General features: G+C 34.3%; 4 protein-coding genes across 4 annotated transcripts; 3 read left to right on the top strand and 1 right to left on the bottom strand.

Annotated features, from left to right (window-relative positions):
* Positions 1 to 9303: 9303 nt before the first annotated feature.
* BO79DRAFT_153951 (uncharacterized protein) lies at positions 9304 to 10116 on the top strand (the record flags this gene model as incomplete). The annotated part of the gene is made up of 1 exon (XM_025678738.1): positions 9304 to 10116. One exon carries the CDS (start codon positions 9304 to 9306, stop codon positions 10114 to 10116), a length of 813 nt encoding a protein of 270 aa, XP_025537217.1.
* Positions 10117 to 13095: 2979 nt separating this feature from the next.
* BO79DRAFT_271137 (putative NRPS-like enzyme) lies at positions 13096 to 16470 on the top strand (the record flags this gene model as incomplete). The annotated part of the gene is made up of 5 exons (XM_025687340.1): positions 13096 to 13404; positions 13470 to 13737; positions 13802 to 16008; positions 16078 to 16194; positions 16228 to 16470. The coding sequence occupies 5 exons, from the start codon at positions 13096 to 13098 to the stop codon at positions 16468 to 16470; spliced, it is 3144 nt and encodes a 1047-aa protein (XP_025537216.1).
* An 864-nt stretch (positions 16471 to 17334) lies between these two features.
* On the bottom strand, positions 17335 to 18003 carry BO79DRAFT_124165 (uncharacterized protein; the record flags this gene model as incomplete). Its single annotated transcript, XM_025677953.1, has 1 exon — positions 17335 to 18003. A coding segment is annotated over one exon (669 nt), but the record flags the coding sequence as incomplete, so codon positions are not given.
* Positions 18004 to 23835: 5832 nt separating this feature from the next.
* On the top strand, positions 23836 to 24389 carry BO79DRAFT_230777 (uncharacterized protein; the record flags this gene model as incomplete). Its single annotated transcript, XM_025684116.1, has 3 exons — positions 23836 to 23955; positions 24009 to 24125; positions 24222 to 24389. 3 exons carry the CDS (start codon positions 23836 to 23838, stop codon positions 24387 to 24389), a joined length of 405 nt encoding a protein of 134 aa, XP_025537214.1.
* Positions 24390 to 26922: the final 2533 nt, after the last annotated feature.

The raw sequence follows: 26922 nt of genomic DNA, 5'->3' as shown, positions 1-26922 counted from the left end.
ATATATATTTAGTTAAAAATAAATGAATTAGTATTTTATTATTAAATTAATTATATAAGTCTTTTATAGAAAGTCTTTACTTCTTATATATTAATATATATTGCCTTATTAAAGTATTATAAAATATTTTTAATTTAGAGAGAGTAAAATATAAATAAGATAATTTTTATATAAATAAAGAATATATATTAGAAAAATATATATTATCTTAATATCTTAGATAATATATTAGATATAGATATTACTTTATAGACTAGTTACTTAAAATCAGTAATAAAAATAAATAATAAATATTTTTTTTATTTTTTTATTTCTAGTACAGAGCAGGGATTTATTACTTATAATATTAATATTATAGATAGTAATATTATTCTCAGAAATTAATTAATAAGTATAGATACTTTTATCTAGATTTTAAATCTAAATATACTAATAAACTCACCTTGATTAAGATAAATTATAATATTATTAATTAAAATTTTATATATATAATTATACTGCAGGCTGCCTGTATAAGTATCCCAGATTTTAATTATATTATTCTTTAAATTAATAATTATCTACTTTTTCTTATAATAAAATATAATACTAATTATATTATTTATATAATTATTAAAGACTATGACTGGATTAAAATTAATAAATTTAATATTATATAATTTAATATTATTATAACCAGTAGCTGCTAAGTACTATTTATCAGAGATAATATATAAATAATTAATCTAGAAATTAGAATATTTTATAATATATAAGTATATTTCTAATAAGATCTTTTAAAAATTTAGTTAGATTAATAATAATAATTTAGAAAGTATAAATAATACAGTACTAACTAATTTTTTTAAATTATATTAAAAATTATATTTCATAGTCAGAGTTATTAATAATTAAAATAATATAAATCTAATATTCTAGTTTATAAAAAAATACCATCTAATAAAATAAATATTTAAAATAAATTTAATTTATAATATTTACTTTAAAGACTTTTAATACTTGTTAAAAGTATATGTTAATTATTATAAATCAGAAAATTATATAAAATCTATAATAAGTTAAGTAAATTACTTATATAATATAAAAAATATTATATAAAATATATACTGTCAGAACAGGATTATATATATATATATAATATAAATATTTTATATAATAAGCAGAATTCAGATCAGAAAAATTAATTTTAATTAATATTAAAGATTATTTTAGATTTATTAAATTAATAATATATAAAAATAGTTCTTCTGTTTTTATTATACAGATTTAATAAATTATAAATATTAATTTTAATATACTTATAGGCAAAGATATAAAAAGATAAATTAAATAAAGATTAATTTAAGTATATCTTAACTATATTAATATTTAAATAAATATAATGGACAGGTCTTGGCGCTAAGACTAGTTAAAATAATTAATTATTCTAATTTTAACTGTACTATAATCAGGTATAAGAATTCTCTTAATCTGATTATTAACCTGATGGTCAGATATAAGAATTTCTGATAACCTGACCTGACCTGGCTATTGCCCACTCTAGAAATTATAACTAGATTATTAAGTCCATGAATTAATTTATCCAGAAAAATATTTTATTTATCTAGAACTAATTTTATAAAATAGTTTTTTAGATTTTAAAATAAGTTCTAATATTAGCTCCTGTACTAGTCTACTATAATTTATCTAAATTTATATATATTAAAATTAATATAATTAATAAAATAATTACAGAAATTCTTTACTAGCAGATTAAGAATATATAATATCCTATAGTTTATTATTTAAAAATTATATTTTTATTTAAATATAATTATAATATTTATAATAAGAAAATATTAATTATTATATATATTTTTATAAAATAGAGAGTAAAACTGGAGAGCCTGTAATAATTAAAAAAATTTATAATTTTTATAAATTATTAAGTCTTAGAATATTTTATAATTATTAAAAAATTTAATATCTAGCAGGCCTGCTGGGCAGAAATATTATTCTAATATTATTTTATTATTAAATATTAATTTAAAAAAAATAATATACTAGCTGATTATCTTATATAAAAAAAAATTAATTTAAAAATAATTAATAATTATTATTATCAAGTATTACTAAAGCCTGAGTTTCTAAAATTTAATATAATTTTTAATCCAGTACTAGTAGCCCCTGTAAAATAAAATCTTTATATAATAAATTATATTTTAAAAATAAACTATACTTATCTTTTTTTAAAAGATTTCCGGGAGTGAGCCTGCTGGTAAGAAATTAATTATTTTTTATAAAATAAATTATTTTTATATTAAAATAAATTAATAATTTTTAATAAAGATAATTTATAAGTCTGGTTATTAAATAAAATTTATTAATAATTATTATTAGCTTACCCTGGATAAACAAAGATAATAATATTAGTTAAATAATAATACTTCTAAAGTATTTAAAACAGAGATATCTAATATTATATAAATAATTATTTAATCTATAAAAAAAAATATATATATTAAGATTTATTATCTAGATTATTTTAATCTCTTTTAATCTCTGATTAATTATAATAATATATATTTATAAACTTTTATTTCTTCTTAAAGGACTGTCACAGATTTAATACTATTTTTATAATAATAAATTACTTTAATAAATATATAATATTTATTTTCTATATAAAGTAGATCTCTATATAAAATATAATTTATTTATTTATTAACTGAGTTTATACCTGGACAGAACTTCTTAATATTATTATTTTTAATTAAGAAAATTAATTTATAATTAATTTTTAAAATAAATTATACTAAATCTTATAAATTAAATTAAAGTTTTTAATAATATATTATCTACAGACTAATAGATAAATAAAAATTATTAACTAATATATAGCTTAATAATTTATTTTATTTATTAATTTTATTATTACAGCTCTGGTCTATAAATTTACTAGATTATTTTTATTTATAATTAAAAAAAATATAAATTTTAAATATTATTTAATTAAATTTTTTTAATAAATTTATTATTATATATTATCACCTGAGATTAAGCCCATGAGTTTACTTATTATATAAAATAAATCTAGATTTTTATATAAAATAAAATCTAAGAAATACAGGACTAGTAAATATAATAGACTAACTAATTTTATTATTTTATTAATTTTAATATTAATAATAAAATCTTTATTAATATCTGTAACTGGAGATAGAGCTAATTCTTATAAAAATTATTAAAAAATTAATATAATCTTATATTTATTATTAATAAGATTAGTAATATATATAAGATTTATTTTTCTAAGAATATATATATATATTTTATTTTTTATCTTAAGAAGCTCCACCTGTATAATATATTTAATTTATTATTAAAATAAATCTAAAATACTACTGTATTTATTAAAGTTAATAATTAAATAAAATAAAAAATTAAAAATATTTAAGCTAGTTATTTATAATATAATTATCTTTAATATAGAGTTAAATAACTAATATCTAATATAATTAATTATATCTGGTATTTAATAAAAAATTTTAAAAATATTTTTTTTTATTTTTAAAATTATTATATAAAATATTTTATTTATTCTAGACTCTCTAAGTGTCTTTTATAATAGTTAATAATTATAAAGACTAATAAATTTATATTAAAATATAAAAAAAATAATTTATCTCTAGTTAAAGATAGTCAGACCTAAATAAGAAGATAATATAATAATAAATAATATCTTAAAATTATATAATTTTTATTTTATTTACTTTATTTGCCTGCCTTGTATAGCTTATTTATCTTTATATAATTATATATTCTCTCTGAGCTTCTTTCTTTCTTTTCTCATGCTAGAAATTCTTGTTAGATAATACCAAATTTGACCATTTGAACAGCTTCCACATTATATAAATATTTATATATCTATTTTAGAATCTTTGTATCTGCTGTAATTAGAATATATATATATTTTTATAAATAAAATATAATATAATATAGATTAGGTCTTGTTTTAATAATTAATTAATTTAATTTTTTTATAAAATTTTAATATTTATTAATATTAATTTTCTTAATTAATATTATAGTATAATCTGTCTTGGTATAGATAAATATTATAAATATAATAATACTCTGATATAATTATATACTTATAATAATAAAATATTTCTCTATATAAATAGATTACCTGAGTAAAATAATACCTGTCTTATAATTATATAAAATATTATAATTAAACAGAATTTTTAATTTGCCTAGTTTCTTAAATCTAAATATCTTATTAAGATAGTATTTTACTAAGATTAGATCTACCTGCTTAGAGCTAGTGATAATAGAATTATCTATATAAATAATAAATTATATTTTATTATTTTTATATATATATAAATTCTCTAGTAGAGATTTAAATCTAATTTTCTATAATTTTTTATTAAAAATATAATTTTACAGGTATACTACCTGCTGCAGACTGTAAAAAGTTATTTTAAGTAAATATACTTATTTAAAAGAATGTTTATAAAATCTAGTTAATTATCTTATATAACCCTGCTTATTTTTTATTTAAATATATAAATAAATAAAGATAATATTATATTATTTCTAACAGAGGCTCTTTATTATTATATTAATTATAAATATTTTAAGAATAATCTCACTTGCTACTGGAGTAAAGGATTTAATATAATTAATACTAGATATTTAATAATTACTGTAAACCATTCAGTGTATATAAAATTATATAATAATTTTTTTTATATTAATCTTCAGATTAAATATTTATTTATTTAAAATTATATGGATACCAGCAGGGCAGTTAACTATCTTATATATATTTATTAATTTAATCTTATTAGTTTATATAATTATAGTTGTTTTCCAGTACAGGATAAGCAGGGATAAGATGGCTTTTATATAAATATTTAATATATTAATCTTGTATTATTTAAAAGTAAATAAAAAAAAAAATCAGATTTAGATTTCTACTCTAATATAATTATTTATTTATTTTTTAATTATAAAGAATTTTTTTTTATAATATATCATAATCACCTCAGCACAGTCACTGTAGTGGTAGAAGGTTTAGATTTAATAAATTAAAAATTATATTTCATATATTTAGTAGATAATATCTTATAATTATAAGAATTTTTTATTAAATAAATTAGATTAGTAGATGCAGGAAGGACAGATATAATAAATTTAATTAATATAAATATAATCTTTACTTTTTTATATATGGGATTAGTAATGTTATCTAGTATAAGAAAAGCTTTATTATAATTAATTATATTCTATATATTATATATAATTGTTTTATTAAAATTGATCCTGGTATCTTGTATTAATATAATTAGACTCTTAAAAATAAATATAAATATAATAATTATATTATCAGGATCTTCATGATCATTCTTATATATATATTCTTTATAGAATATTATATTTCTTGAGTATTTAATCTTATTTAAACCAGGATATTATATTAGATATATATAATTATAATCTTTATTAAATCTGATAAAATAGCTAGTATTAATATAGAAATTTATTTTTTTAAAGATAATATAATTCTCTACAGATATATATTAATAGTAATAATATCTAAATATATATAGAAACTTAAGCAAGACATATAAATTCAGGAGGTTATAAAATAATCTACATAAATAAATAAATATTTATTTAATTTTACTTTCTGCAGGAACTAGACAGTTAAGGATTTATATAATAAATTTTATAGTAAATAACTAGAGTATTACAGATAAATCTAAATCAAAGATTATGATTTTGCTTATCTAATTAAATAAGCTACTATAATACTTAATAAAACTATTTACTTTAGATATTCAGAAAAATAATATAATAATATAAATTTCTTAATCTTTAGGATATATTTATTTCTTGAATCTATTAAACTTATAGTTTTTATTAAAATATCATAAAATAATATATCTATTAACTATATTCTTATATTTATTATTTATCTGAATTAGCTTTATAGAGATATTATCTTTCTATTTTAATATAATTATTCTAACTAATTAGATAATATTATTTACTATTACTAAAAAATATTTAAATTTTTTATAATTAATTAAGGTTACCTGCTGCATGTCTGCATATTAAAATTATATAAGATTAAAGATTTTTAAAATAAAATTTCTTAATACTAAATATTTTGCTTTTTCTAGAAAGCATATATTATAATATAGATTCTTATAATATTTAAGTTTAATCTGTTAATTCTTTATAATAGAGATAATTTTATAAAATTCTGCGTGCCTGTATTACTAATATAATAATAAAAAATAAATTATAATAAAAATTATTCTTATATTCTGAATATATATAAAAAGTATATTTTTACTTTCTTATAAATATTTTATTATTTTATTATCAGTCTTCCTGCGTAGGGTCAGGTCTAATATATTTATATATATTTTAAAATTCTTTTATAAAAGAATTACAGATAAAAAACTATAAATAAGATTTAATTAATAAAATACTTTAATTTTAATCTTATAATATTCATTATTTGCTGATAAGATTAGGATTTAATAATTAATAAATCTAGTAATACTGATTTTATTATTAACTATTCTGTATTTATAGTAGTTAGAAATATTTAATTTATAATAATAGTCTAGTGAAATATAGTCAGGTATAAGATATAAAGAATTATTTATATTATAAATCTAGTATAGTAAATAGTTAGTAATACTTTTAATTACTATTTTTAAAAAAATTAAAAAATATATATTTTTATTATCTGATCCTGTTTTATATAAAATAATATACTAAATAAATATCTCTGTTATCTGTTTTATAAATATAAATATTATTTTAAAATTATTTTTTAAATTTAAATCTAATTTTTCTTTATTATAATTTATACTAGTTGGTGCAGATCCTGAAGAACTAAATATTTAAAATATATAATTATTATAATTTTAGATATGAGATTATATTAATATATTAATATTTTATTTAATTATAGTTAGAATATTTATAATAATTATAAACTTTATTAATATATTCAGATATTATTTTTCTTATTCTAGTAGTGTACTTTTTATAAAAAATATTTTTTATAAAATATATAGTTTTCTTCTACTCTTCTTTAATAGTATTTAGCTTATATAATAATTTCTAATCTTTTTATATAATAACAGCTATTTTTTTCTTATAAATTTTATTATATTATTCTCTCACATTCCTACAGATTATATAAAAATTACTATTATTATAAATTATATTTTTATTATTTAATATTTTATTTTCTATTAAGATAACCTACACAAATATATTATTCTATAATTTCTGAAGAAGTAGTAATATAATTATAAAGAAAAATATCTTATAATATAAATTTTTAGAAAAAGTATAGTTTGCTTAGTAGTTATTAATATATTTAATTATTAAAATATATTTAGATTTTTTTAATTTAATAAAGTTATATACAATGCTCCCGCAAAGTATAATATTATTATTTAAAATAATTTTTTAAAATACTTAATATATGTTATCTATCAGTTCTTTTATATTAATATAATCTATAAATAAATTTAATACCTTGCTTGATAAGTTCTGGATTAATTATAATTATATAATTATTAAATAAATATATTAGATTTTATATTTTATATAATCTTTTTCAAGTCTAGTAAGTTTCTTATTAATTATATTTTATAAACTGATATTTTTAAATATCTGTTATACTTAGAAATTTTATTTTAATTAATTAATATATTCTTTTAATATAAGCAGCAGTTCTAGAATATTATTAAAAATATACTTAAATAATTAATCTACTTATATTTTAGCTGGAATAACTATTTTTTCTTTTAAAAAGAGATTTTTAAATAAGATTCTATATCTAATTTTATATATTATATTAGTAGCTTAATATACTTAATATAAATAGATAGATAAACAGGTAAGTATATTTCTTAATATAAATATATAATTTTATTAGATCTGTTAAGCTTGCCAAGACCAGTAATTTATAGAATATTATATTTAATAATAAATAACTAGCTGTAATAAATCTGAATAGCTTTATAATATAAAGACTAGACTTATAATTTCTTAAAAAATACTTCTACAGAAGCAGCAACAAAAGTAAAAATAAATAAATAAAAATAAAGATAAAAGAGTAAATTAAATTCAGCTATCTAGAAGAGCAAAATAAAGTAACTAGAAGAGGTGCTTTGTGGGCAGTCCAAGCACAGCATGTGACTAGCCTACATGAATGCCTCGACAAAAGGCCTAGTCGAATAGGTTGAAGGCTCATCCCTGGTCTTAGTCCAGATCTTCTTTATTAATGAAATGGGGCCTTAAATTCAACAAGGATAGCCCATATCAAAGAATTCCACATGAGTGCCAGTTTGCTTCTTAAGTCTGCGTTCAGGTTTTAAATGTGCTATCAGGGTTGAGTATCACAGGTGTTGACGGACTTGCGAAGGAGTGTAGTAGTAATCTCAGATTAAGTTATTGATACGAAACGAAACAAAATCGAGATGGGAACAACCATGTCATCCATCCCGGGTTAATGTTTCTGGTTAGAGGTTGAGTATGTTGGACGTTCGCGCGGTTATGTTCGTATCGGTCCTCCAATGCGGATTTATGTCGCAGGCCTGTCAGAAAGAGGTTTTGGAGATTAAGAGTCATTATTGCTTTCCCAGAGAACATCATATGGCGCGATAATTTAGGATATATTGAAAGTGTAATTGACGTGTGCACTTACGTTGCGCGCACCGTGGTTGCGGCCCTTACCTGACAGAACGGGCGCCGTTTGCGGACAATAACCGGAGGTCAGCGGGGCAAGATCCACGTAGCTATACGAAAGTTTGCCTAATCCCATTCATGAAGTTTTTGGCATAGAAAAATGCAGGATATGCTTATTTTGAAGGGCAGATTCTCTAAGTGCCTAGATGCTAATGGGCCAAAGTCTACCTCGTTTCCTGCGAGCGACCAAGTCTCTCGATATGATGCGTTCTAGGTATAATTTCAGTGGCATCGGGTGGCACAAAGTTCCGACAAATGCGGATGTCGATATTGTTTGAGAATTCACGATTTCGGCATGGCTATGGGCCTTTTACTTTTTGTAAATATGGTGTGTTATCACTTAATAGCTCGTTCGAACAGATGTCTTAGATACTAGACATACAGAACCCTGGTTCTTGAAAAATTCCAACTGACCACTGCTGTATTTAAGACAGGCCGGTTCTACTATTACTCTGGGGGCTCATGCCTTATTCAAGTTCGGCTCATGGGTGCCAGATTCCAAACATCTTTTCCTCGCGCCGCCCCTTCACTATGACCGGTATTGTAGACTCTGCGCTGGCAGAGCAAAATATGACGCCCGACTACGAGATCAGGCTCTTACTCAACCCAGCCAAGGTCCTAAACCCTGAGAATGAGCTAATGGGCACCGTCCTGTCCACCTTCGGTATACCCTCGACTGCCACTATGCCCCAAACTGCCACCAAGCTCAATGTCCAATTCCTCGACACATGCTCTAAGGAAATATACACAGCCGGCTGGAGCATTCGTATCCGCAAAGCTGAAGGCGACGATAAATTCGAGTTAAATTATAAGAGGCGGTATGCTATAACTGGCGGTGACATCGACACTGCTCTTACTATAGCTAATAACGATGGTTTTAATACCGGCACTACGAACTACGAGGCGCAAGTCGAATGGGGATACGAGAAGCAGACACTTTCTATCAGCCGTAAGAAGAGAGCGGCTTCTGATGATAGCGGAACAGACCTACCGGGAATAATTGAATCTCGAAGAATGCTTATTGATGAAGCACCGGACAGGTTTAACAACTTTAAATTCAATGAATGGGGCACTGAGGCAATAGCAGTGTCACGCATCTTCGGCCCAGTCCTCTTCAGTCGATATATTGGCTCGTGGAAGAGAATACCGCTATATATAGAGGTCTGGCCCCTCCTGAACTCCGAAGGAACGGACATCGAGCATAGCGTGGAGGCTTCTTTTAAGACAAAAGATCGTGCGACAGCCTCGACTGGGCAGGAAACGTTAGTCGCCTGCTTAAAGAATAATGGGTGGTTTCTCGCAAAGGATTCTCTCAAGACAAAGCTTATTATGGAGCGCTACTGATATGGACTGTGTTGAAGGGGAGCGTTACATTTCCTTGTTTTTTGTACAGTAATTTGGATTATGTGGTAACTTGGTAACCGCAACACCGGGTACCAGAGATAGTCACGGGGGACTTCAACCTCCCCCAGGGAGTGTGCTAGTTCAATTCAATTAACCATCTTATCCACTTAACGTTGGTTCTGCTTAATCTTATAGTTGATAACATATACTAAGCAATCCTGTATCAACTTCATCTGATTGGATGTTATTGGATCCACGAGTGGTTCCTGATTCGGCATCCGCAAAGAACCTTTGAAGCGATGAATTATTGGTTGTAGATTCAGTACTATAGCCACAATATATAAGTTCATGGGTGACACAAGGAACAGCTATCATACGACGCTGACCCCGAGGTATTGAAATGATCAACGAGATATATATACTAGTGACCTAGTGGTGGGTGACTGGGACAGTAGGCGATGGCCAGTGGGTCCCCAACACTAGTGGAGCTGCTGGGAGCCAAACATCCGAAGAATTTTATGTGTTAATATAGGGTACACCGTTTATATGTCATGACATGTATGCTCGAACTGAGGCATGATTGATCTTTGAATGGTAACTGCACTGGATATAGGGGGTTGAGAAGCTGGTTAGGAATGGAAGCATATATCCGTTGTCCTGTGGCGAGAGATCGATGTCAAAGATCAGAGGCCGTGCTGCTTCCAGGCATGATGGTTTTGTTTTAGAATCCTATTTTGCGGTATAGTTTCTCTTCTCCTCTTATTTAGATCTCACTTTTAAGGACCGCACACATCCGCACCACGTGGGTAAGTAGGTAGGCCCGCACACATGGCAATCGGTCAACACGGGCCTTGGCGGGGTTACAAGGTCTCTTAGGAGGTCGTAAATGGCACATTTGTAAGTGGAAATAATATCTAATCGTTGTAGTCTCCAATTGCCGTTCACAGTTAGCTTACCTAGTCGGACCGCAATACGGAATTGGACCCAGTCCAGTGGGTTACGGGTTATCATCGAGTTTTGATGAGGGCTCATAGTAAACAAAGTAATCCATCCGTCGCGCCGTATTGTATAGATTTTGTATCCATCAAGTTGGGGAAAGACAAGACAGTGCCAGAGGCCACTTTCGGCATGCAGGCCTGGTCGTTAGCCAGTAAGACACTATAACCTATCTCGTAAAAGTTTATATGAAACTGAAGGAGCAAAAGAGGGTAAGAGGCCGCAGTCTAAGATAGGGTTATTTTGAGTATCAAGGAACTCTAGATGGCACCTAAACCCAATCAATTTGGATAGATGACCAACGCCGATCATATATTCAAAGCTCACATCGGAATTTGCGACTGCATCGTGGTTATCACTTTTGCCGTGAAACATATCCTATGTCAGTTAGAAACAACACCGAGGCCAATGATATCAATATTAGGAGGAGCCTGGTCACAGTCTACTCTAACAGTAACGTTCAGGTCCCATTGTATCTCGGTAGGTGCCCCAGGAAACGCGAAACTTGCACTGGTGGTCGTTGTGTCTCTTTAATTAAAGATCCTGCTGCAGCATGAGCTCCGCCTATCCGTCCATAATCTGGACAAAATACATCCGTGACGAGTCGTAGGTGGTGAAACGCATGTAAAACTTGCCGGCTTTGAGCGGATGGCCATCAACCACCGTGGGCGTTGGAAATGGAAAGCGAAGCTGTCGCTCTCCATAATTCAACGTAATAAATGCGCAGTCATCCTTCGGTATGATGGCTAGGGATTTTTTTCCTGCTCGCACTGTGTCGCCGTGAACTTCGATTTCATGTTTGATATTCTGCTGAATAGCAATACTTGGAAATATTTTCCTGAAGTTTTATATTTATCTGATTGCTCATTTTATATTCATTAGACAATAAAAAGTCTATAGTTTGAAAGATCTATAGTATTTAATATTTATAATAATCTGTTCAATTATCTAGACTAGTTAATTAATCATCGAATGTAGAAGGCTAGTAGCGGATACTCTGGAAGTAAAGGATATTGTAAGAGTTAAACAAGAGTCAAGTTATGGTTTAGTTGAAACGTTCAGGTATAGCCACTCTAATCTAGAATATTATATCTATATTACATCTTCAAGCCAGTCAGATCTATTTTTAGTACAGTAGTTACTATTGCATCATTTGCCTAATAGATGGATCTGCACTGGCTTGGCGGTCATCGGGTAGGCGAATACCGGCATTATCTGGTTGTTCAGAAGAAATGCGGTCGAATGGGTCGCCACTATGGAGAGCAAGCTAGCTAGTGAATAGACATTGCTTCGTGGTTATTTTCGGTGGATCTCATTCTCTGTTTGTTCGGCATATGTTGATTGAAAGTGTATAAAGAAACTCAAGTATCGGGCGTATCCGTCCTCGCTTGCTGCACCAATCAGTCGTAATTGTCCAGTGAAATGTAGACTGTTTCCATAACAGCTTGTTCTCACAGTGTTATTCCGTATTGGAAATTGATGTTGAGGCATTGTGACGTGACGCATTAGCAGCTTGTTTCATTATTTTAGTGTTCATTTAGCATGAATATGCACTGCATTGGGTGTACAAGTTATCTCCAAGTACCCCGGCTCGGCAGTATTAGCCGACCCCGCTTATCTCAGTGGAACTTTTATGCACCCGAACCTGTGTATAATCACTTTATCTGAATCTCTGTAACCAACTCTATCGGAATCCAAGCCTGATCTGCACTAGGGGGTCACACTAATGCGCCGATAATGGACAGCATACCACGTAAGCGATGGATCCAGAATACAGAATACAGGATGGGAAAAAGAGAAAAATGCCTCAACGCGCCCGTCCGTACATAGCGCCCTGTCCCTCAGGTTATTTAAAGAGGCAGAAGTGCAAGTATCGATGCTATATCTTCCAACGATTATTTCCCTTTGTCATTCCTGTGTATAAGCACAGTCTGCAATCAAGGCACAAAGCTTCCATCCAATTGACGTCCGTTTCAAGCGACCATGGTCGGTATCACCAATTCAACACCAGGAGCATTCAAAGCTCCGGGAAGGCTTCTGGTGACCCACGTCGATACTATTGCCAAGCAATCCCCTAATAGACGATTTGGCCTGATTCCAAATGGCACCGAAGTCGGCCAAGGATTCCGGGAGGTGACTCTCTGGGATCTCTCCCGCGCAGTCAATGCCATGTCCTGGTGGATCGATGACACTCTGGGTAAGCCGCAACCGGGAGAAACGATCGCTTATCTGGGGAACAACGATGTGCGCTACATCATCTTTATGCTTGCGTGTCATAAGACAGGCTATACGGTTTGTTATCCGGATGCCAAATTTACGAGTTGCGATTAACCATCAATATTCGGATTCACTTCTAGATCTTTCTACCTTCCACTCGGCTGTCGGATGAGGCATATAACCATGTTCTCATGGAAACAAAGTGTTCGCACCTACTTTTCAGCCAAGAAAAGTCCCCAATTGCTTTCAGATTGGAAACATTGGACTGGAAGATGCAATTCCAAGAGGTGCCATCTGTGGCGGACATCCTCAGGAATGCAAGCGACACGAGTCACTTTGAGTTCTCCAAGACCTATGATGAGGTGGTAGACGAGATTGCCTTTATAATCCATAGTTCTGGAACAACCGGTGCGTATGAAGTGGCTAATCCTCAAAACAGCTTAAGAGATGCAGTACTAACGATCTCAGTAAGGCATGCCTAAGCCTGTTCCTCTCACCCATGGTTTTCTGGGCACGATAGATTTTGCCGCATCAATTCCTCGTCCTCCGGGGCGGTCCTCCGCTTTCTTAAATGACTTGGCTTCTGATGATCCCAACCCCAAGGACCTTGTTCTCTCATCCACACCGTATTTCCACTTGATGGGGTTGGTTTCGTTCTTTGAATCTATCTTCCACAACATCCCCTTTGTTGCGAGCCCTGAAAGGCTGCTTTCCGTGGGGTTTCTGACCGATCTAATTCGCCACACAAAGCCGACAGTCACAATTCTTCCACCATCAATACTTGAAGACATGAGTTATTCTGACGAGGCTCTCACGTGCTTCAGTACTCTGAAGTTTGTTTGTTATGGTGGGGCTCCTCTTTCGCCAGAAGTGGGCGAGAAGCTTGGTAGATACACCCAACTACGATCGATCATTGGATCCAGCGAGATGGGGGTCATATGCTCCATGGTCCCCGAAGGAGAGGATGCCTGGGGGTATTTCGAGTGGAATCCCTCCTATCCAATTGATATGCAACCGATTGGGGACGGGCTATACGAGCTGGTTATACCACGGGTGGAATATTCTCTTGTGGTGCATGGAATCTTTCACACGTTCTCGGGTCTGAAAGAGTATCGATCCAAAGATCTCTACACCCGACACCCAACCAACCCGAAGCTCTGGAAGTATCATGGACGCTTTGATGATGTGATTGTGCTCAGCAACGGAGAGAAGCTGAACCCGATCTCGTTGGAGAAGATCGTGGAAGGCCATCCTTTGGTTCATCGGGCTTTGCTTATCGGCCAACGCAGATTCCAGACATGCTTGTTGATTGAGTCGGATATCGAGAAGGTTGCCACTCCTATCGAAGAGAAGGAGTTTGTGAACATGATTTGGCCAGTGGTTCAGGCGGCTAACAAGACCGTTCCTGATTATGGCCAGATCCTGAAAACCATGATCCGCCTTTCATCTCGTGAGAAACCCTTCAAACTCACCGCCAAAGGTACTACACAACGGCATACCGTGAATCAGGACTATGCCGAGGAAATTGAGGAGATTTACGCTTCCCAAGATAGGCAACTGGTGATGGGCCTGCCACCAGCGATCACCCCGGACACTGTCTGTGAATATCTACAAAACATTATCTGCAAGCTCACTGGAAGGAAAAGCATCAGACCCAGTGACGACCTCTACAGCATGGGCCTGGACTCACTGCAGGCAATTCAGTTGAGCAAGATTGTAAAGAATTCGGTCTTCACCTACAATCCGCGGTTGAATACCGAGCATCTCAATGTCCAGCAGATCTATGCGCACCCAACTGTAGAGGGACTCACTAATCTGTTGTTAGGGATCCTTGACAAAACATCGTGTCCAATTACCACCGTATCTCGTTCTAATAAGATTGCGCAGTTGATCGCTAAGTATACGAATGATCTTCACAATCGGAAATCTGATATCCTTCCTCAACTGCCTGCCCTATTCACTGTCATTCTCACTGGATCTACCGGATCATTGGGCAGCTATATTCTTGACGACCTACTGCGCAATCCCCAGGTAACAAAGGTCTACTGCTTCAACCGAACCGAAGATTCTCAGACGCGACAGAAGGAAGGCTTCCAGGAAAAAGGACTGCAGACTTCTCCTCTGGACGATCCAAACAAGGTCGAGTTCCTGCATGTCCGCTTCGGAGAACCCCAATTTGGCCTCTCCGACCGACAATACAAGGAGCTCCTCGACACGGTTGATGTGATCATCCACAATGCATGGAAGGTCAACTTCAACCATCCCGTGTCTTCCTTCGAGGACCCGCATCTCAAGGGTGTCCGGGAGTTCGTGCGCTTCAGCCAGAGGAGCCGCTACCAGGCCCATCTTGCCTTTGTCTCCTCAGTCAGCACGATTGGGGCCTGGAAGCCCAGCGACGAGGTCACGGCCGTCCCCGAAGTTCCGATGGAGACGGCGGAAGCCGCGCTAGAGCAGGGATACGGAGAGTCCAAGTATATCGGGGAGAGCATCTGCGTGGAGGCTTCGAAGACGGCCGGCGTGCCGACCAGTATCCTGCGCGTGGGACAGATCGCTGGTCCCGACACGCGATTGGGAGTCTGGAATCCGCACGAGTGGATCCCGTCCTTGATCAAGACATCGAAGGCGACGGGTAAAGTGCCGTCTGATCTCGGGGGGTACCCCATCGACTGGGTGTCAGTGGTGCGCACCTCACCCTATCTCCTACTGTCTAACCCACCCGTAATGAATGTCACTGACTAAGTTAACCAGGATGCCCTAGCGCAAATCGTAAACGAACTCGTCCTCGGCCGCCGCGCCTCGCTCGCGGATACACGCAACGCAGTCTTCCATCTGGTCAATCCATGCCGGACCACCTGGGCTTCTCTCGTCTCCGCGATCCAAGAGCGATACGCCGTTTAGCCCGTTCCTCTCGTCGATTGGGTCGCCGATCTCGAAACCATCCAGGATCCGTCCGATCGCGACGTGCAAGATAAACCCGCACTGAAGCTTCTAGCCTTCTTCCATGGCCTGGCGGACAACGCAGATGTCTTGTCTGCGGACGTCAGCGTGGAACGGTCGAAGAAGGGGAGTAAAACGATGGCATCACTCGGTTCGGTGTCACCAGCTCAGGTGGTCAATTGGTTGAATCAGTGGAACTTTTAGATCTAATGCTAGGGTGAGATCGTGGGAATCAACTCGGCGATTATCTTGACATCCGTTGCTGCTTATGAAAAGATCAGTATAAGACAGACTAGGGCTAGAGTGACTTCACAAACGTCGGTGTTCTACGTTTTGTAAATAGAAGGCTTCCCCATACCTACATTCAGCGTGCTTGATTGGCCATATGTACCCACGGGATAACAAAAATCTCCAAATCAAACATTAGGGGTCTGTATCACCAATAATACACATACATGTCTCCAATTTGCTTTGTAACACTCGCTTCAACGCACCTCTTTGTTTTTTTTCCACCTTTGTCCCTGTTTCTCTCCAACACTTGCTTTAATATATCTCCTTAGATTCTTTAATCTTTATCTCTGGTTCTTTATAATACTTACTTCGATATATCTTTCTTATTTTCTTAATCTTTGTCTCTGTAACAGATGATATGTAAACCTTTTTGGATTGTTTTATATATGAAATAATATATGGCATAAATAATAAGTATATTTCAGACATGAAAAGTATGATAATACATACTATTACTCTATTGTTTCCATGTTTTTCTTAATTGTACGAAGAATCAATAGACTTTCACAATATAAATATCTCGAGTCTGGTAAGTCTAGTTCTGGTAAGATATCGGTTTATAAGATAACAAATACTTCAAAAAATGAAATGTTTTGAATGGATTACTTTTCTCCCTGAGAGAATTTCCTTTCAACTATTGGATGCTATTAGTATTATCCCTCTGGCACAGGCAGTATATTTAAGCATTTAATATATAATCTACAAGATTATACAGGACAACGAAATATAAAAGATAGCCCTTATATATAAAGAAAATCTTTATATCAACCCAAGGGCAATTTCAGGAGGCCGTCTATAGTCCTCCTCCCACCAAGAGCTTGCTCCCAAATGAGCGCAAGCATATACTTGAGCCATATCATAGCACACCTTCATCCAGCCAACATCTTCATATGTGCATCCATGTAAAGGCTCATAGTCATCATCCTCTATCTTCTCATCAGATTCCTCTATACTAGCCCGGTCCACCTCATGCCTACCATTAACAAGAATCACGAATCCGCTGTTATTCCATTTATTCAACGACTCAAGCGGGATGTCCAGAACAGACCTCAAAGATTCCTCATCCACCATGATGCAAAGTCCGTACCGTGCCGTGGAATGCCACCGGTAGTCAGTAAGTGGAACTCCTTGCTCAGCTTCACACGCGGTAGCAGACCACCTATTGAAATGATCCCGTACACTGTTCGGAGTCACCCCGTCGAACTGTGTCTTGTCGTCCATCACTGTCGGCCTGAAGGAATCAAGCAAGTCCAGACCATCGTAAGATTTTAGTGACGTCCGAACCTTGTGGAGAAAGCGAGACAAGAATTCTTCCCAGTCAGAGTCGCTCTTGTAAGTGCAACGGTAGATAACAATACCCCACGTCTGGAAGCCCAAATCATGCATATTCTTCTCGATTAAGTCGGCATCATTCCATCTAAGGGGCCACCATGGAGTACGTTTAGAGTCTTGAGGACCAAGACTAGTGCGCAGTAATGTTGATAATAAGAGCCTAGAAGGAAGTTGGAGCGTCTTCTTCTTCATGTAAGGTTGTGGAGTAGTGTTATAAAGTGATGACCGGTGACCATGCCAGATAAGTGGCAGGGAGAAAGATGAAAGAGTTCTCGAGAGGGGATTCGGTATTTGGTATGTATGCCTGTTAAGCATAATGCTAGCATGCCAATTAAGAAAAGCCATTTTAGCAATCTGGGCATGGGCTTTGTGATATAGGCTTAGCAGATAATGAAAGAAAAGTTGCGTGGAATGGAAAGGGGGTTCGGGTATGCCCAAGTATTGAAGTCACTCCGTAGTACTATTACAGTTCCCATCACGTGGTTACGGCCTAGTTTCTGAGTTGGTACTTGATTTAGAACTAATCTATTTTTTGGTGATTTCAGCCGAATTACGTGCTAGTTAAGTTTTGGAATCCGCTATATCTGGACTAAGTCCTGTGCGGCCGGGATCCCAGCGAAATGGATTTGGGTAGAGAGTGCGGTTAAGCGCCGTACTGGGGAACGGATATAGGATGAAGGCATTAGATGGGATTGTATAGGCGCTAATAGGCAGGTCAGGTCCAGTGTTGCGCGGTACCGCTGTATATAGCTGAGCTTGATGGAGTGTTTCGCGAATGTAGAGATACAGCTGTGGGATTTAGGACTCCCAATGCAGCAGGGGGGATGGATGATAGATCCTATTTATATCTTTCTTCCATAAAGCTAATATTTCTGCGTGCCTTCTAGGTATATGTCAAATCTTGGTATGTAATAATCTGAACCAGTTTGGATCAAAAGCCTGGTATAAGAGAAGTTATCTGCCTGCATTTACGACAGGTTTTGGCTTGTTGCTATTCGCCAATGGAATCCAGTCATTGTAACTGACAGGTGGTAGGAGAATATTTCATTTTAGACAGTTCTATAGCATATCAATTGTTCCTGTGGCTCGCGCTGCGGCCAATGGCCGGAGCGCGCCCTTGTGTACCAGGAATACGGCGGACGATAGCCAGGACCACACGCAAAGAGGTGACCATAATTCTAAGAATCGGAGGAGGCAATTACATAGATGATTCTCTATTTCGGGTTCACGTGTCATACCATTTTGGTCTTCTATTGGCGCAGGATAATGGAAAAGATAGACAGATCACAGCCACATAGTGTGCATGATGTCTAATGCTCACTACAGCACAATCATCCCGATATCACTATGCAATAAGATTCACAAGAGTCAGTAACATATGGAAAAATCACAAGTTCTCCCTCTCCCTTCGAACAGCTGTTCATGTCCGTAACACATCTCGAAAGGTCATAGATAATCGCTCTAGTTCCTTGATGAAGAGCCACTTTCTTAGCTCTGTTCACCGAACGGGGCTTGCTTTAGTAGCCTGTTATATAGGGGCTCAAATGATTCCACTATTACTTCTACTGGAAGCTGTAGAACACCACGTCTCTCCTGCCCTACGAATTTGACTAGACTGTGACCTGTTTCGTTGGCGCATCTCATACTATGTTTTACAACCATCTAGTATGTCTGCCGGTTCCATCAGGTTGTCTTGGCTGATTGGGATCGTTGTAGGAATATACTGAAGAGGGAACTTCAACAGAAAAAAAAAAAAGGGAAAAGAAAAAGAAAAGAAAAGAAAAAGAAAGAAAAGAAAGAAAAAAAACCACTCGCCTACCGTGCCTTAAATAAGACCTTTGCGGTCTAGTCACAAACCAAGTCCTGTCTAGTATCCTTTTTGGCAAAGCGGGAGTTTCCATCGGGGAAGCGCCAGTCATATTTCAGGGCAATGTGTGCGAGAACGATGTTGATCTAATGTGTTGCGTGAGACTTACCGGGACAGGCGCGTACCCCATGTTTAAATCTACAATTCTCTGCACTTGTCTTTAAAGTTGGTGTTTGCTTTCATGGCATAGATCTTGCCATATTCGAAAAGACTGGTATCTGTTGTAAATATGCGCAGTCGGATATGTACACTTTTCTTGTTAGTGTGGGCGGGGACAACGAGGGTGATCTTCTCCATCGCATAGCGGTGCAGCCAAGCGGAATAATTATAGGACAGTTAGTATTGTTTCCAGTGAGATTGAGTGTAGGTCGAGAGTGATAATGAGGAATGTAATAATCGTGGGGCTACGCACTCTGGTCCGGCAGATTCGATTGTTCACTTCCCTTTCTCAGACTATCCAGGAGCTTCATCTTGTTCAAGCTGGTCTAGTAAAAGCTACCGTCGGTCTAATACCAATGCCATCCCTTCGACAGAAGCGGAAGGTACTCCATATGTCCTGCCACGTTGCGAGTAAATTTTAGAACAGGGTTAGATACGTGGGGATTGTTATGAAACCTGTCTGCGCTGTAGCCATATGCAAGGGGTGACCAGCTGTAATGTCGTGACGCCATACTACTATATCTGGCTGCCTGGCCTTCTATTGCTCTTTCTCCTTTTTATTTCTTGGTGGATAACCTGGTGTTCTGCTTGTATACGCTGTCATAGCCTCTGAGGTGGTATTGAAATATAGTGAATCACAGGTTTTAAAATAGATAATTATCTTTTCTGTGCAGTTATTGCTCTAAAAATATCTAAGGTATAGTTTATTTATATATTATACCATTTTGTATCTTGATATAATTTCTTTTTTAAGAAGACTACAGTCTATAAGTGTATAATAATATAGAAACTTCGCTGATATAATAATAGAGCTTCCAGTCTATATTAGCCAAGTATTAGCTTATTAGGATAGGCGGCGAATATATTAATTGTAATGGTTAATAATCTGTGGGTTGGAAAATATGTTTTTCAAGTATTGAGGCTGTTTCTTTTACTACAGGAATTATGTAAATCTCTATAGAGCGATTTTGCTGTGGCTATGGAAGGCTACTGTGGCATCTCTTACTTAGAGTATTTCAGTTAATCACTTCCAACAGAAAATATTGGATTTCTCTGCCTTGAGAGGCCTTCAATCCTAGATAGCTCCCTACTGGGAGAGACTAGCAAGTGGCGTCAGAACACGCTCGAGAACCTGTTTGCTCCAAATATTACCTCACCAACTACTTCCTAACTTTATCTAAGTACTTTTGGATGAAGCACTGACATCGGCCCATGGATATAATGCCAAAAACGTTGTTACCCAGCTCTGGCCGCGAACATGTATTGTAGATTAGCCTTCTGGTCGAATAGAGGCCACATGCGCGAGCCAAAAGCGGTAATTCTGGAGTATGGGAGATAGGCAGAAGGTGTGAGCTATGTGTCGATATGCATCTGCATTGTCGGAGGACATGAACTCTTTCGAGAAAGGAACTACGTAAAAGGTGGCTGTAACTTGATCCACGCATATGGCCATGCCAAATGATAGGGCTATGGAGGACAATCTATGGGGGCCTGGAGAGGAATGTCCTCACAGCGACCGGCACTGCAGGGGCAAATAATACGCGGTTATGGCGGTTTTGAATGCGTCAGCTCCAACCACTCTTTAATCGATCTTTTAGTAATCTTTCATGTCACAATATCCTTTTGGTTCGTCGATACCTTGGGTCAGCATATTAGACTTGCTGGAAAACAAGAAGGGGGGTATCCAATATCTTTACTTTGGTCATGAACGCCTGTAGTTGCAATGCCGCTCCGGCGCGCCAATGCGCATTCTTTGTTGAGACTCTCGCGCGGATGATGCAACTGCATATGGTTGCTTCGTGGAGGGAGTTCCGTGCCCACCTTGTGCTATACTTCTATCTCAAATGATGTTATTTGGCGGCCTTGCAGCTTTTCAGGGATAACCTGCTGGTGGCACTCATTTAATAATACGAATTTCGCCGTGATAAGCACCCCACACTGGTATTGACTACCAACTCGACAAGCTCAGTGAAATGCGATTGCTTCTTCCTAATATTTATATGCACGCCAGCGGGCCGCAGTATTCGAAATACACCCTTGGCTACGCTGGTATATGTTCTTGAATAGTTTATCAGAGCTTATTTCACGACTCCGGACTTAAATTGCGGCTTCTGCCTCTCCTTTGCTTGTGACAACACAGAAAACCGACACATATTTTATGGGACTGACACGCCCAACGAACGTGGGAGAGGTGTGCTTAAGGAGTGTAAGTGTAACTACTTAACCTCTCGTGATTGATCAGTATTAGGCTTGTTTGCTAGAACAGTTTAAAAGGTCGCTTTTGAGAAAGGAAGTATGAATAACATGTATCTCTATATACATAATACTATGCCATCGCAAATATAGTCTTATTTATATAATATAGCCTCGCCTAGTTCCCTTGACAATCATATACAAGATGAATGTAGATCAACCAAACTTCTTGTAGCCTCTCTAGCTAGTGCTGCCGGAGCTTCTTACTTCAAGCAGAAATTCATGAATCTTAATAATTTCTTCCACTACTTCTACAAAAGTACAAGGTGACCCAGGAACAACTGCTATTATTACTCTACTCCTAGCACAGCAGGACATAGTCTCGTGAAACAGGGTGGCAGTTTGATATCTGAGTAATAAGCATGACAAACCAATCCACTGAAGATGCCTGCCCTAAATACAGATAGAATCATAATGAAAGACTGTATTAACTAGCATCCAATGTATGAGAACTCATAGTTCAGACATATCTAGTATGGACATATTCAACGACATTACAAACCAACGCATGTTAGGTTTCTTACTGTGTTCATTCGATCATGATTACCAGCCACTATGTCTGGGAGAATACTGATTAATAATATAAATTATAACAGTTAATTAGTATTTGAGTAAATGTGGACCTCATTCTTTGTCCTACACTCATCAATAACAAACCCCGAAAAAAAGAACATAATACATTACGGCAATGTAATACTAATACGTCTCGATTTAGACATCTTCGTCTTGGCTTGATTACCTCCCGTCAATTGGACATTGATCGTAATCCGGAATAGAGCATCAGACTTTGGGTGAACATTTTGAAGATCAATATTCTTCCGGGCACCCTTCTTTCTGAACGTCAATCGGGTCATACAATCTGATAATAAAGAGGAGATTGCCAAGACTATAGATATCCTCTTACCGTCCTACTAAAGGTAAAGCGTGCAGTATGTGATAAGTTTCAATACAACAGCCTCCATGGGGTCGCGTGTAAGTGCCTTATCGGAAGACTTAGCATATAAGGGATAGGTTTACCCAGCCCGAACGATCAGAATTTTACTTTTCAGTCTGAGACCGTAACTAGTAGGTAGGGGCATCTGAATAGGCATCTGAGCCCCCTGGTGGAAATCAGTGCTTCCTAGTATCATCTTCAAACAGGGTAATACTTGTATGTTAACCGGGCCTACATTCTTAGTTTCGTCTATTTCGTCTACCTGCAGCATAGCTTAAGGTAACAAAATGGTATTTGGATGGATGTATACCGTCACTAGCACGCGGAAAGCCTGCTTTTTTCTTACTTGTAGATTGGATGACACAGACTTCCTGGAATATGGCAGCATTTCCTGGTTTATATGGTTCCTCATTGACATCATTTCGCCGACTTGATATCACAAGGGACACAGCATGGTCGTCCATGGGTTGTACCACTAGAAAAGCAACCCATATTGGCCATCTGATAGTTTATAAAGACCGTGCCTTGTCTCCTTAGTTGCTAAGATTTGGAAGCCAGAAATCCATTGACGTTTGCTAGTGAACGTGTATTTCGATCGTCCATACCAGGAAATTGAAAACTTGCAGCTTCAATTTCTAATTTCAACTTTCCCAACGTACATATTCAATATGATCTTTAACATGACGCGAATGTATCTCCACTATATCAATCAGAATGAGGTCCCACAATACTAATGCATATTTCTCACAGGCCTGCTGAGGAATACCTCCTCTGCTCAATCAAGCAGCAAAAAAGCTTTGATTCATTGGAGCTACAAGGTGTCTTCGATTATCTACAAGCTGTAAAGCTGGAAGTCTGCTCGGTAAATGGGAGCTTTACTTACTCTGAACTGGATACCCTTCAGAGTCGGTAGCAGAGAGACTACTATCTCTTATCGAGGTTGTCCACTCCAATACGTCCGTGACAAAGTATTCACTGGATGGTGAAACAAGGAAGTCGCTTCCTGATTGGGGTGACATGTTTGTGAGTCTTCGCACCAATTACTGGTCCTACCCCTTACATGCCCCCTTTTGATTATTGCATCTTTCTTGACCTCAACTGATGTCTGAATGGCTGAAGCTGTCAGAAATCGTCTATCGCGGTGTTTGCTCTACGGCTATGATATATGATGATTATCCACGGATAGATTATCTTTGTTATGTTAATGAACACATTATTGCCGGTGCGCACTGGTCCAAAAAGGAAGACGAAGCCGGAGTGTTATATTTCTATCTCACCAAGTGTTAAGGGGTAAGACCTGAGCGTTAGTCTTTTTGGTCCAATTATCCTCGATATATCGTGAAACTCTAGTTTTATGGTTTCTTTCGCTTCACTTTACCATAGAATGGAAACCTGAGCTTGTTAATATTGCATCGGCCGAGTCATGTTCTTGTCTGTATTCTAATAGCCCCTTTTTTCCGCTCGAGGTAGAACATGCCTTCATGGCTTTGAAGTATTTGTCAATCGGTGAGGCTTGTATTGTGCCTTCTAGTCGTTTGCGCGTAACATGCCTAAACCATCTGATTGCTGGATGACTGGAGGGCGCTTTGCCAGTATTGCCTGGGGATATGAGCCATTTACGTAGTCAGCACACTGCAGACTTAGTGAATTACTCATTCTGAACCTAACCAATTGCCATGTTATATCCTGCAGATTATCTATGAGCTTCCCATTCTGGCCGGGTACATAGTGCAATACATGCAAGGCCTGGTCCTCCTGGCGTCCCGTGTCATACCCTTTCATACGAAAGTAGACCATTAATAATAAGATCTGCCAGTCTATGAATTAGGCTCCTATTTCACGTTCCTGATTTTACAGCAGTCTTATCTGCTATTCTATCATAGCAGGGTATCTTCTATCTATCTTAGTATTACAGGTCTGGCACAGACAACAAGTGGATAATATATATATCTGCTGGGAAAGTAGAATAATGTCATCCTATTGTCACCTTGGCCACATTTACTTGATCGGGCAAGGTGTAGCGCAATTTATGGCAACAATATTTCAAATGCTTGATATTTATATAGACTAGCTAGCTAGCTATGCAAGAAGGTGACTGGATTGCTAGATCCGAGATCATGTCATGTTCTTTTACATTATTAAAGACATACCCAGCACTGTGGTGCTCTAGGACACCAATAATTTTCTTAGAATTGCTCTAATTTCATCTTTATTTGTCTAAGGTATTGAGTAGGCTGAAACCACGTGACCAGCAGACTTGGCACTGACCTCAGAGGAGGATGGTATACCGCGTCTCCCTGGAGACAGTGGAAGAAACATGGTATGAGTATTTGCCACTGGCAAGATCCCAGGACTGGAATTTCCTTATTATTTTTATCTAGGTCTCGCGAGTTAGGTGGAGATTAGTTATGAGTTGAATCTCTATAGAATTCAGAGAGTAAGGTAGTTCTGGTGTTGGGTGCGCCTTTGGGGACTCAGGCATCAAGGTTGTGGGGATGTAAACCTTAAACTTACTCCAGTTGACCCCAGTAATTTTGTTAGTATGGTGGAGTGGTGCAGGGGGTTGAATCCTTCTAATTCTGCTATTTGTATAATTATTAATGATTATTAATACTTTATATGGCTATTTTCTATGTTAATTATTATCTGGTATCTTACAGGTATACTATTAATTAAATTATTTAAGAATATCTTTGGTAAAGCATCCTACACAGCTCATATAATTTCATATAATTAATTATATAATAACTATTTATCTTAAAGAAAATATTACTTAATCTAGTTTTTAATCCAGTTCCAAACAGCTTTAATTAGGTTAAGATCTAGTAAGAATACTAGCTAAATAATTAGAAAAATTCTATACTTATTAAATTTTTAAATAGTAGTTTTACTTACATGACTAGAAATATTATCTTATATTAATTAAAGTTATTATCCATTGCATTCAACCAAGTATATAAAACTATTAATAATAGAAAGAATATATTTAATATAGTTTTTAATATTAATATTTCTTTATTCTTTCTTTTAAAAGAGGCATAGATCTTTAATATTACTGTAAAAAGAGATTTAAAATATCTAACCATATTTATATAATAGATTTATATAAAAATAGATTTCATTAAGCTCTTCACCAGGCTTGTAAATTATATATATTTATTTATAAAAATCTGAAGTTATCCAGATTTTATTAGTCCAGAGTATTTAATTCTATTAATTCTATATCTAATATAGATGTTTAAAAGTCCAGACTAATCTTATTTATTTATTTACTGATAAAAGAAATAATTTTTAAAGTATTTTACAGCATATATAGCCTTGCTTTTTTAAAGAATATATTAAAATTATTACTCTAATAAAAAATTCAAGCTCTTTAATAATATAATAATATAGTATCCAATATGTATACTTTAAACTTAATATCTATTATATAATATAATTAATTTCTTTATCTAAGAGTTTTGGTGTATTACCTTTTACTTTTTAAAATATAACTTATTAATTTTAATATATATATTAAATTTAACAATAGCTAATCTATAACTGATTAATTATTTATTAATAGATAAAACTAATATTACAAAAAACAAGAACACGGATATAATTATTATGATTTAAATACTTTGAATTTATTGGTTTTAGAGAGGTAGGTTCAAGTATAGAAAATATCTTTAATCTTTAAAATATTAAGAATTAGTATACTATATCATATTTCTTATGTTCGTAGGCTTCAATTTTAACGCGTACTAACTGTATTAGACAGGCGGTGTTAGCTAGAAGACTTATTACTGGAAGGATTCAACCCCCTGCACCGCTCCAC

The sequence above is a fragment of the Aspergillus costaricaensis genome (assembly GCF_003184835.1).
Source record: "Aspergillus costaricaensis CBS 115574 unplaced genomic scaffold BO79scaffold_26, whole genome shotgun sequence".
NCBI lineage: Eukaryota > Fungi > Ascomycota > Eurotiomycetes > Eurotiales > Aspergillaceae > Aspergillus > Aspergillus costaricensis.
Note: the sequence above shows the minus strand (reverse complement) of the source record. Positions and strands in the feature narration are given on the sequence as shown.